The 12,403-nt window shown below is 40.0% G+C and overlaps 1 protein-coding gene across 2 annotated transcripts in view; it reads right to left on the reverse strand.

Annotated features, from left to right (window-relative positions):
* Window positions 1-746: 746 nt before the first annotated feature.
* The window catches only part of ST18 (ST18 C2H2C-type zinc finger transcription factor), a 107,893-nt gene continuing 96,236 nt past the window's right edge, over window positions 747-12,403 (reverse strand). For both annotated transcript variants that reach the window (XM_034650148.1, XM_034650147.1), the window contains 3 exons: window positions 6,761-6,864; window positions 4,258-4,401; window positions 747-2,085 (listed from right to left, as the gene is read on the reverse strand). In XM_034650148.1, the coding sequence (XP_034506039.1) occupies window positions 1,945-2,085; window positions 4,258-4,401; window positions 6,761-6,864 (389 nt within the window). In that variant the 3' untranslated portion in view covers window positions 747-1,944. The remainder of the gene's footprint in view (window positions 2,086-4,257; window positions 4,402-6,760; window positions 6,865-12,403) is intronic.

A 12,403-nucleotide genomic window follows, 5' to 3' on the forward strand; every position in this document is an offset into this window, starting at 1 on the left:
CAAACTTGTTAAAATATTTAGCAAATTAAACTTTTTTGTCTTTGTAATAAGTGAACTTATTTGTATGCATCTATCAAGTACTGTATAGCAAAATGTTTGCAAGTACATAACTTTAATAGAAAATTTTGTTTGGTGTCCCATTTATAATAGACAGCACATATGGTAGCTCTTTTTTTTTAAAATGATTTTTAAATAAACACCGTTCCTACCTAAGAACAGGACATCTCATTTTCACTAAACTAAGATTCATGGGTTCAAATGAACCCCAAACCGAAGATAAGCCCCACTTAGTACATAATAATGACCACAGTGTCATGGAAGTGGAATTACTGTTGATATTACTCTTCATTTGTGCAGGTAACAGTAATAACAGTGGACTATATCAAGCCTGTGAGTGCCATCACATTCAATCTACATATCCATGAGGCTAATAAAAAATAAACACTTTTGTTATAGCACAGAAAATTAAGCCCACACTAAGTTCAAGTGTCCATTTACACGGAGGCACATTGCACACGAGGTGTGTGTGCACACCAAAAAGGCAGTTTAGCTGGTTGTCTATACCTTTTTCTTAAAAAAAATAAATATAAAAAAACTTTTGAAACAATGTTTAACTACTTTACAATCCCTGAAATAGACATTGCCTTTACTATAGCAACTACTAAACTCTGATCCATCCAGAAATTCAAGATTTCGGGCTCAATTTCACGTGTGTGTGAGTGTATATGAGTGTGTCTCTCTGTGGGTGTGTGTCTGTGGGTGTGAGTGTGTATACTTTGTAGCATTTGTAGTTCTGTGGGAAGATTTTTTATCAAATTGAAAGTTTTCCTGTTGCCTAAGGAAGGTAAGACAATGTCGGCAGTGTTTAATTACTCGGATCGGAGTAATGTTTTTTTCACGTGTTACTATATTTCCCATTCCTTTCCAGTCCACCCAGTAAGATAAATGCTATTTCAGGGGATATGGTATCTACAAAATTTTCCATTTGGATGTGTTTGTATTTGCTAAGTACAAATCTACATCAATATTGTCACTTGTATATTGTACCAACATATGGCAGGAAAGCCTGGCTGGTCACATCAAGTCTTATTTCTCATCTTGGGATAAGAGTTGCCAACTATCTGATATGACTTGAAAAACAGACAAATCTGCATCACTAAAAAAGCTTATGTTTCTTTAAAACATGTCAAATAAATAATTCATATTAACTAAAACCGTACAGCCAAGTCGAATACTTTGCTGATTGCTATATTTAATTATTGCTAACAAATTCTGAACAGGCTGTTTTCCAGTACACTGTGCTTCTGTGAGTGCGCATTTCCCACTAGTGGGCGCCATTTATCTTCTTATTTCTTCCCCGCACCTCACGGCAAGCCCATTTATAAATACAAAAGCCAGTGAAAGGGAGGAAAAGAAGTGTGCAATAAAAATCAAACTGGACCATAGTGCAGTCCTTAGACAAAGATTTCCTTCTTACTTTTTTGTTTTTTCATTTAAACCCAGCAAGGTATGTGATTTGAGAATAGCATTTCTATTTAAATTCTATTGGAAAATAAATTAATAAACACACTTGTAAAAATATGGCAGACTTCAAAACGCAGTTAAAAGATAAAAAACTCTTTGATTAGAAATAAATAAAATATAAAAATGTCACATTTATTTTACATATACTTTACAAAAAAAAACCAGAAGAGTGCAATGAAGAAATAAAATTAAAACATATGAAAATAAATAAGATCTAATATTTGACTGCATTGCTTTTAATCCAAAGAGTCTATCATAGTTTTTCTTTCCTTTTTATGTCAGCTGGGGGAAAAATTAGTGCAATGTTGCAATTGTAAATTCAGTACGGCAACCTACGTGCCTTAGCAGCACAGGAGCCCCTTCCAGATCCGTCTGTGTTACTGTTGTTTGTAATTTCTGTTGCCCGGCAGCTCTGTGGTCCTACACATGGATGCCCTTCACTGCCTGTTTGATACTTTCCAGCAGAGCTTTGCATTCCGGGGAATAGTCCCGTTCCAGATTGCTGTACATGTCTGTGAGTGTATTTACATATGCTTCAAAATTCTGCTCACTGATAGGCCCCTAAATGAAGACAAAACACATTGAACCAATCAGAGTCACTCAGGCTGGGACAAAAGAGGACCACGTAACACAAAGAGTTATCATTGACTCCAGAGTCTTTAAGGGAAGGGAAGGATCCATATGGCTGCTGGAGTTTGGGGAGATGGAAAGAGACTGAGTGTGTTGGGAGTCATCTGTTCTCTCTTTACTCCATTAATGGGATTGTTGTAGTTGTCAATATCTTGTGGTCAATTTGGAGCGGCATCAGGTAGATGTCTGGCTACTGAGCTGGGCCCCTCAAAGCTGCACTACTTCCCCGGGGAGGCTGCCTCAGATTCAACTGCACATGCTCAGCATAACCCAGACCTCCTGTCTACACCAGGGGAATGTCGGAGAGGCTATGAAGGAGGGCTTTGCTTGAACCAGGTGGTTCCTTTGATAACACTGGGCTGGAATTAAAGGTATTTAAGATCTGAACAAGTTGCTCACTAACCAGGTGGAAATTTTTCCTTTTTCATCCTCAGACACCTTTTTGGGCATTTTTCTCTTGTGGCATCATTGTAATATATTCTTGTATTTTTCTGTTCCAGGTAGCACATCAGATTCACCAAGTCAAGATGTGCCTATCTCTTATCCTTTTTGTGTGTTTTGGTAGCTCCTTTGCCTAATGTGGTGTTTCAGAGAGTGGTCACTTGATCCATGTAAATTGCACGTGAGCCTCAAGGGAACTGCACACACAAAGGGCATGCTACTAACCATTTCCCGGTGCCTCCATTTCCCCACCTTTTTGAAAACATGTGACATGTGCTTTACTTGCTTCACAAAACGCTTGGAAGAAAGGACTTCTAGAAGGTCTAAATTCTAGAGCTATGAAGGAGGTTAACATTATTGCTGTTATTTAGAAGGTAGTCTTGCTAAATCTGAACATTATCTTGCTGTGCTCAGCAAAATACTGATCTGAATTATGAGTATCGTCGAATCATGGTTTTCTGTTCCCTTTCAGTTTCTGCCCTTGCTGTGTCATGCTTTTCGTGGAGAGTTTGTAACAGGCAGCAGAGTAGATAAAGGTCACACAAAAACCCAGGCTCCTCTGGCTTTGGAGCCTTGATCAAATTACATGAACGCTGAGCTTAAATTTCCTCAACTACAGGATGGGAAGGCCAAAGCTGAGTCTTTGGTGTCTGTGTGAACATTTAGTGTAATCGGTCCTAAAAATCACCACTAGGTTGCCTTGCGTATAGCTCTACAAGATACAAGTTCTCTTGTATGGTAACAATTATTTTTATGGCATTTGTGAAGGAAAACATGGTAACAAATACAAATTTCAAGTATGAATTAGGCAATGTTCATAAATAATATTATAATAATGTCCAATAATTTCCGTTAATACTGGCCATAAAGTAATAATTTATTTTCCTTTGTGTTCTTTATTATTACATTATTGATTTTTTTTTTATTGTCAAGAGACACGTTTGGAATTGGGTAAAATGAGAACTCCATGCTTCAAAATTGAGTAAATTGAGGGATTTATTGCTTTCAGGTAAACCAATCATATTTTTTCATTAAATTGCTGCTTCTTAAAATCATTCTATATACAAAATTTGCAGCTTTAAAAAACTTGTTCTAAGCACTAAGGAAATTAAAAGCATTCAACAATGCAGCATCTCTTCCAAATGTTTGTAATATTTATGAAAATGTGACAGGAACTAATTATCTATGAATTTTAAATAGTTGCCAAAACTCAAATATATGTTTAGATTTTGAAAATAACGATGACTTGCTCACTTTTTTACTCCGTATGAAAACTTATGTATGTTCTTCCTGCTTAATGTTAAATTAAAAAAATATTTTTTTTACAGCTCTTGAGTTGGGTGGATGGCACAAATGACAGTAAACCTTCTAAGCTTTCTATTTGGAAATAAACTTTTAGTGAGGGAGCTTTGGCCTCTGACCTTCATGTTACATTATAAAGCAAGTTTTAAATAAACCTTCACCTTTAAATGATTCCTGCAATACCAAAAACCCTGGTTTTCATGTAATTTAATGTATATCTGTCATGGCCCCTGTGAGGGAGGTTGTTGCCTGTCAGACGTGATGGAGCGTGGCCTGCACCTGTGTGGCTACTGACGGGCAGCCCTCGTGGTGACCGTGCGCTGGCACTGCAATGGAGCAGTCAAGGTGCCTTGGACTTACCATCTGTGGGAGCTGAATGTCGGCGAGACTTGAGATAAGAGCTTGGCTCAAGCCCGCCAGCTCCTTCAGCAGGCTCTCATTGTTCTGTTCTATGAGCTTGTTCTCCTCCTCTATTGTCTTTAGGTTGCTCTCCATAGATGTGATCTGAAATGGAAATAACTCGGGAATGTGAGCAGCTGGATTCTGAAGGAAAGGCATCCGCCGACCCTGACTGCCAAGGAGTACTCTGCAACTTTTCCTCATAAAACTGCAACCCATCATATTGCTTTAAGTTTGGAATCACATTCCCAAGTTTACATCTTTAGCCCAGACTTCTCCCATGAGTTGCAAATTCCACATCTCCACATGGCTACATGGTGGCTATCTCAAGCTCAGCATGTTCAAGAGTGAGCCTTTGCTACTCTCCCCCACACCTGCTCCACACATGGTTCTCACCTTCCCAACTCGAACATCGCTCAGGCCTTCGAGGTATCTCTGAAGGCTCTCTTTCTCTCACACTGTAAAGCCACTGGGCTCCTCCTTCACAATATCCAAGATGGAGACTGTCCTCACCTGCACTGACGGCCCCTGGGCCCGGACACCCGAGTGACTGTGACTGCCTTCTCATGGATGACCCTGCACCTGGCTTGGCCCCATGCAATCTCTTCTTGGCCTGTCTTCAACACTGCTACCAATACAAGTCTCTTAAATATATATAGGTCAAATATGATTGGGTTAACCATTGGCTCAAAACCCCACAATGGTCTGCATTCATTCAGAGTAAAAACAGCCTGGGGTACTCCATGTGTTACCTCTGGGGTTCATCTCCTGTGATTCCTCCCTCGCTCGCTCGCTTGCAGCTGCGCTCACTCTGCTTTTTCTGAGAACTCTGAGCCTTCTCGAGATTTAGGGGTTTTGCACTTGTGGTTTTCACTGTTTAAACACTCTGACCCCATACCTGTTTGACTACCTCCCTCAGATTCTCAAGTATCTGCCCATATATGTCCTTCTTCCTGAGGCCAAGCCAGCTGTCCTATTTTATTTTATTTTATTTTATATTTTATTTTATTTTTTTAAAGATTTTATTTATTTATTTGACAGAGATAGAGACAGCCAGTGAGAGAAGGAACACAAGCAGGGGGAGTGGGAGAGGAAGAAGCAGGCTCACAGCAGAGGAGCCTGATGTGGGGCTCGATCCCATAACGCCGGGATCACACCCTGAGCTGAAGGCAGACGCTTAACCACTGAGCCACCCAGGTGCCCCTGTCCTATTTTATACTGAAATCTGGCCACTTCTCCTTGTGCCTTTGTCCCATCCAGTGTAATTTGTCACTTATGATTCTTTTTTTGTTATTTTCTGTTTCCCCCTTCTAGACTTTAAGCTCCTTGAGTGTGGAGGCTCTTGTTGTCTTCACTAATGGTTCTCAAGAGGAGTCCCATGATTCATAAACCAATCCATCAAGCTCTTTTATAGACCTGGTTGCTAATTCTGAAAGATTATGACACTGGGCACAGAGGGTAAGGAAACCAAACCTGTGTTTCAGATGGACTGAAACCTTCTGTCTTAAGCTGCTGTGAGTGAGGACTTATGATCTCAGTAACCTGAGACCCAAAAACCCTGCATTTCAGGAGAGGACAGAAGGGAGAGGTGCACCTGGGTGGCTCAGTCAGTTAAACATCTGCCCTCTGCTCAGGTAGTGATCCCAGAGTCCTGGGATCAAATCCCACATCAGGTTCCCTGCTCAGCAGGGAGCCTGCTTCTCCCTCTCTCTCTGCTTGCTGCTCCCCCTGCTTGTGCTCTCTCTCTGTGTCAAATAAATAAATACAATCTTCAAAAAAAAAAAAAAAAAGAAGAAGGGGGAAAGAAACTTCTGCCCAGGCTTTGCCTCATTATTCTTTTCCTTCCGATTTGTTGCGATATAGTCATTATTAGTGTTTAAAAAAACAAAACAAAACAAAACTCCTGGACTGAAATTTTAATTTCCACTTAGGCACATTTAGTCGGGATGGGGCAGACGTTACATAGGGGAATACAGAATTAAGAAGCTGCTTGGATTTTTCAGTAATCTATCCAGAAAAATCTCCAAAAAGACCTGTTTCTAACAAATACACATTCAGAGATGTTCTAGAAAAATTAAGTGTGAAAAGTTGCTCTGTCTATTTGAATTTTGAATAAAACTAACTACTCATATCTCCCTATAACAATCTTTCTAAAGCATCGTGCACTCTCAGGACTCTAGTTACAGGGTGATTGGCTTTATCTGCTTCTAAGCCTTTAATGCGCCCAAGGCAAAAACATGAGTAGCTTTGCCTACAGGTAGCCAATCAGTGATGGCCCAGGGTGATCTGCTTGCCCAAGCATGACAGTAATGGTGTCGTCGAGACATGCTCAGCGTATTCATTGTAAGATATCAGTTTATTTTTTAACACCACATTTAACAGTTTAATGTTTTGCCTCTGCTGATGATTGCTATCATGTTAAAGATAACTGATAGCTTTTCTGTTGTGTTACTGTTGTGCTTACCTGAGTCTGAAGTTTCATCATATCTGCTTCAATTTTAAGGTTGGATTCATTCAGTTCCTTTATTTCTTCATCCAAATGCCTAATTTCTTCATCACTCTCTAAACCTACAAAAAGTCAGACTATATGAGTTCAAACAGAAAATATGAGACAGCGACAATATGAGTCATTTTATGTTTAAATTTGTGGTTTGCTAAATGAAAATTAGAATTTAATTTGAAATGTTGAATTTTTACCCAAATCCATATCCAAGATTCTAAAAAAGTGGGTTAAAGAGTTCCTTTGTAAGAAAAGAGAGTAGAAAAGTAATACCATTTAATGTAGCACTGTTATGTTCCAGGTGTGCTGCTAGACATGTCTGCAGATAATTTCTCATTTGAACTTCACTGCATGCTCTGGGGCATGTTCCATTATACCCTTTCACATATGAAGACACTGAATCCTACAGACACTAAGTGAGGCCATACACACCACCGACAGAGGCTGTATAACCTGTCTGCGTCCAGAGCAACAGGCCGATCTAGGAATGAATTCCAGAGCCTGCCCATCTTCTCGTACACAGTGTTGTAAGAACAGTTATGACACGAATTATGCTGATTAGCTATTTACTACCTGTGTGGGACCTTATGAATCATCACTGGAGGCAGAGCTGGGGTGTTGGCAGGGGGCTTAGAGTCCAGGGACACAGAATTTGGGTTCCCTATGGGGAGTTGGAGAAGGAGCAATGCAATCTAGGAGAAGGAACATGGGCTTTGGATTTCAAATGCTGGCCTTGACTCTTGTTCTTGAACCTGCCCTACACTTAATTTCTTTGTGCCCCAGTCTCCTCTTCAATAAAATAGGCATAAAATCTATTTTGTGAGAATTAATGTAATAAATTACAAAGTGCTGAACGTATAATAGTTTCTCAATGAATGGGAGTTATTTCCCATCACTATTTTATGGAAGGAATAAATTTTTTAAAAAAAATTTTAAGTATTTTTTAAAGTTGGGAACGGTAGCTCATATTAAAGAAGACAGAAGCAGGATGTGAGGTGAGTTTAACAGCACTGAATAATGAATCTGAACCAAAGAGATGACGACAATTAGGAGGGATAAATGTAAATTTCTGCATTTGGATTTAATAGGATTGAATTCATGAGAGCAAGGATGAGAGAATTTGCTTGAAAGAGTTCTAGCCTCTTACACTGCCCTGGGGTTACTACTCTGGAAAACACTTCATTGTCCCCTGAACGTGAACTTCACATGCTCTGTGACACAGCAATTCCATCCCTAGGTACATACCTGAGACAAACAGGTGAGGGTGCAAAGAGGAGGCACGCACAAGATGAACACAACACATTCACAAAAGCCCAGCCTGGAAACACACCACTTGCCCACCAAAACAACATGAATGACTCTTACCAGTAACATGTTAAGAAAAATGTAAGCCCTGACTGTTTACATAGTTGCATTCTGAGCACCAAGTTTTACTAGTTGTTATCTTAGAACAGGATCTTTTCTCAGACGAGTGGGATTGAAATACTTGTTTTTGACAACACCAGGGAGCATAGATTACCAATTAAACAGGTATTTTGGGTGCTGTCAGCACTTGCAATTTTTCTGGTTTGAGCAAATGAAAACTTCTATTGCTATGTTTCTTCGCCAAATTGTTTTTCCTTTTTGTCTCTTTGCAATAAAATTCCACTTCAGAAGATGGCAGTTTCTTACATAATATCTGCAGAGGCAGACAATAAGCAAGGAAGCATGGATAAAATAAGAAGAGCTATGAAGGAAACAGGAAGGGTGTTTTGAGAACTCTCATTGCGGAACCCTCTTTTAATCTGAGACTTTAGTGATACAGTAAAAAGGTAGGCACATGAAAAGATTGGGATTGGGTTAGGATGAGCATCCCAGGGGAGGGAATAGAAAGCACAGAGGCCTGGGGTGGGAAGGGAATTGGAATTCTAATCTCAGGACTATAAGAAGGCCCTCGTGAGTGAGGAAACAGGTCATGGGGGACCTCACAAAGAGCTTGGGTTTTTTCTCCGGGCAATGGGAGCCAGTGAAGAATTTTAAGCAGGGGAGTTGATGTGATCTGGTTGTCTTTTCAAAAGCATAACTCAGTTCTGAGTAGAGAATGGGGAGAAAGGGAGACACAGCGGAAATCAGAAGACCAATTAGGAGATTATCACTGGGGTCCCAGCTCATCTGATGGTCCTTTGCCCCATGGCAGTGGAAGTAAGAGTAATAGAAGTGGACTCAACATAAAACTTGTAGGTGGGATTTGCAGTGCTTGTGATGAAAGGGAGGAAGGGGATGAGAGAAGGGAGGAATCAAGGGAGACTATCTGTTTCTGCTCAAGCAGCTGGGCAACTAGTGGTATTCCAGGGATGTGGGAGCCTAGGGGAGCAGAAGCCTCTAGCAGGAAAATCAAGAGTTTAATTTTGGCTGTTAAGTCATGGATGCTTGCGAGAAGACTGAGAGCCCGGGTTCTTGGTACTGAGATCTAGTTAGGATTACATTCCCTTGGCAACCAGTGTTAGTGAGGACATTCAAGCCTCTTGATTAAGACGGGGCCATTTGGAAGATGCCTAAGAATAAAAGGTACCTAGAAGCCTATTGGGAAGGTCTGATCACGAAATGAGAACTCAGAAACATTGTGATGGGATCTAAGACATAATAGGCACTCCATAAACTCTCAGGCAATTAATGAATAAGGGAACTGTTTTCATTATGACTTCTGGGATTTGGGGAGATATTTTATTTTGGGGGGAGGGTTGGTATTTTAGCCAATCTGTTTGTAATGTCTTTCCATGAATACATAACCTTATCTATTTCTATTGATCTATTTATCTGTCAACCTCCTCTCCGTGCACATTTTTTTTAAAGATTTTTTATTTATTTATTCGACAGAGACAGAGACAGCCAGCGAGAGAGGGAACACAAGCAGGGGGAGTGGGAGAGGAAGAAGCAGGCTCATAGCAGAGGAGCCTGATGTGGGGCTCGATCCCACAACGCCGGGATCACGCCCTGAGCTGAAGGCAGACGCTTAACCGCTGTGCCACCCAGGCGCCCCCGTGCACAGTCTTTAAGAGCCTCTGTCACTGAGTGGAATTGAGAGGATGCCACAGATTTTGAGTTTCACACTGCACTTGCAAAAATGAAGTCATTTGATTCTCTTAAGGATCCCAAGAGGCAGGTACACTTCTTACCTCATTTTATGGATGGGAAAACCAAGGCATGAAGAGGTTAAGTAGTAAGCAGTAGAGCTGGGATTTAAAACGCAAGCTCTCTGGTTCCAGAATATGCTCTCTTAACCATTATAATGCTACCTTTACTCATGGATATTTAATCTGCTTTGAAATTATCAGTTAAATGTTTGCACTGATGTTCCTTGACAGATATATGCACAATAGAATAGAAAGTAGAAGTGGAGTGCTGGGTTAGACTAGCCATGTATTGTTGACCAAGGAAACCATATAAACTTTCCACTAAATGTTTTAGTGGAACTATCTCAGCAGCCCTTTTTGTTTTTGTTTTTGTTGTTTTTTTTTTTTTATAAATTACCTGTTTAAAAGCAAAAGAATATGCTTTCTTTACTTGGTACAAATCTATGCCTAATATACATAATTAGGGATTACATAATTTATAATGATACTTTATATTCTGTATAAATTTATAAGTGTTGTAAATACTTGTATATAGTAGATATGCTCAACTTATAAGGAGCTTTAAGTAGTTAGATAGAGTTCTATCCAGAAAAGAATAATGTATCACAATATTTAAAGCATGGTACTTTGACACATGGAAAGAACTAGAAGGGTCTACTAAATATAAGAACATATATATATAGGTCAACCATTCTAACTTTTATTTGTCTCACAAACAGAAAAACAAGTATTCATTCATGTACAGATGTTCTAATTTTATTATCAAGGACCAATAATGGTCTTTAAAAAATTAGCATGGGGGCGCCTGGGTGGCACAGCGGTTAAGCGTCTGCCTTCGGCTCAGGGCGTAATCCCGGCATTGTGGGATCGAGCCCCACATCAGGCTCTTCCTCTATGAGCCTGCTTCTTCCTCTTCCCACTCCCCCTGCTTGTGTTCCCTCTCTCGCTGGCTGTCTCTATCTCTGTCAAATAAATAAATTAAAAAATCTTAAAAAAAAAATTTTAAAAATTAGCATGGCAATTTAATTATGGCAAGGAGGGAGAACTAAGGATTAATTCTTCTAAAATAAAAGTAGACATTTATGGTGTCGACCTTCCATGTTTTAACTGGTTTGTAGGTAAAATTCTCCTAACATGTTATGTAAACCAATCAATTGCCTGAATGATTTATACCTATTTTAACTTAATATAGCACACCAAGAAGTTTAAAGTCACATGCACGTTATAGTTTTTGCAATTTGATTTCTTTTTAGGATCTGGGGAATGTTGGATTACACCTGTTTTATAAGTCTTCTAGGGAACCATGGCTGTGTCCAAGCTTTAAGGTAGGGGATTAGGGGATGGCACGCCATTAGAGAAAACCTCAAATGACTTTAGGTCCTCCCTGACCCTCCACTGACCACTGACTTGAACTCGGATGAAGGATTTTTCTTCACATACAAGTCATTGTAGGTTCTCAGGCTTCAGATGCGCATCAGCCTCTAGCTCTTAGATTATGAAAACGTAATTTTCCAGCTTCCTGGCCCAGTTAGAGTAAATGCACATCATACACTTGCCAATGTGTTCCAGCCACCTTGCTGTTGCTCCATGTCCTTTGAAAGCTCAGCTGAAGACGCTCAATTTATAAAGCACCCTTTGAAAGATGTGTGTGCAGTCCAGCTGCTCCCAGGTTACTATAACCATCCACTGGGGCGATTGAACAGCCCAGCAGAGCTGTGTGCACCCGGCCCACATCTCACTGGCACTCTGCAAAGCTTCACTATAACTTGCTGTAGTGCCAAAAGCTTACTGTCTTGTTCTTGTCCTCATTAGGAACAGCCTGTGATTTCTATTATATTTACTGTTAAAGGTGTTGCTGGTGTTCTTATAACGAAGACTCATAGGAAATATTTTCTTCATACCCTCACTTTCAGAGAAAGTTTTGCTTTGAATTTACTCACTGACAGTGTGATTTTCATAGTGATTACATTCTCCTTTTGCTTTGGCCTCTAAAAAGCTGAAAGTCAAATCTGAGATCCTTTTTTACCCACTGTGAAATGGCTTGCTTCGCACATTCCTACTACTTCAGGCTTGTCCCACCTTGCTTTCTTATCTTTGATCTCCTTTTGTCTCATTTTTTTTAATTAACTTCTAAGTAGCTTTTTCTAAATGTAGCATTGCACTCCCCAACATTTAACTACTGCTTGAAAGAAGGTGACAAATAAATAAATAAATATTTAATTGTGCCGGTTTCACAGAAAATGTGCTAAGAGGCAGTTGAGAAGTGGGGAGTATTTCCAAGAACAATGAAAACATCTGGAGAAAGCACTTTTACTGAGCACCTAAATGTTGAAAAGAACGTCTAGCACAGTCCCTAACCTCCAGTGCCTCTCCTCCACAGGCAAACTGACCCCCTTCACCTCTTAGTGGTGGCTCCATGAGGGAGAGCAGGCCCCCAAGGGGCCACTTTAGATAATGCATCTGACAGCAGATGAAAGCCTCTGAAGGGAAATAG

Source organism: Ailuropoda melanoleuca, unplaced genomic scaffold, assembly GCF_002007445.2.
Source record: "Ailuropoda melanoleuca isolate Jingjing unplaced genomic scaffold, ASM200744v2 unplaced-scaffold11384, whole genome shotgun sequence".
NCBI lineage: Eukaryota > Metazoa > Chordata > Mammalia > Carnivora > Ursidae > Ailuropoda > Ailuropoda melanoleuca.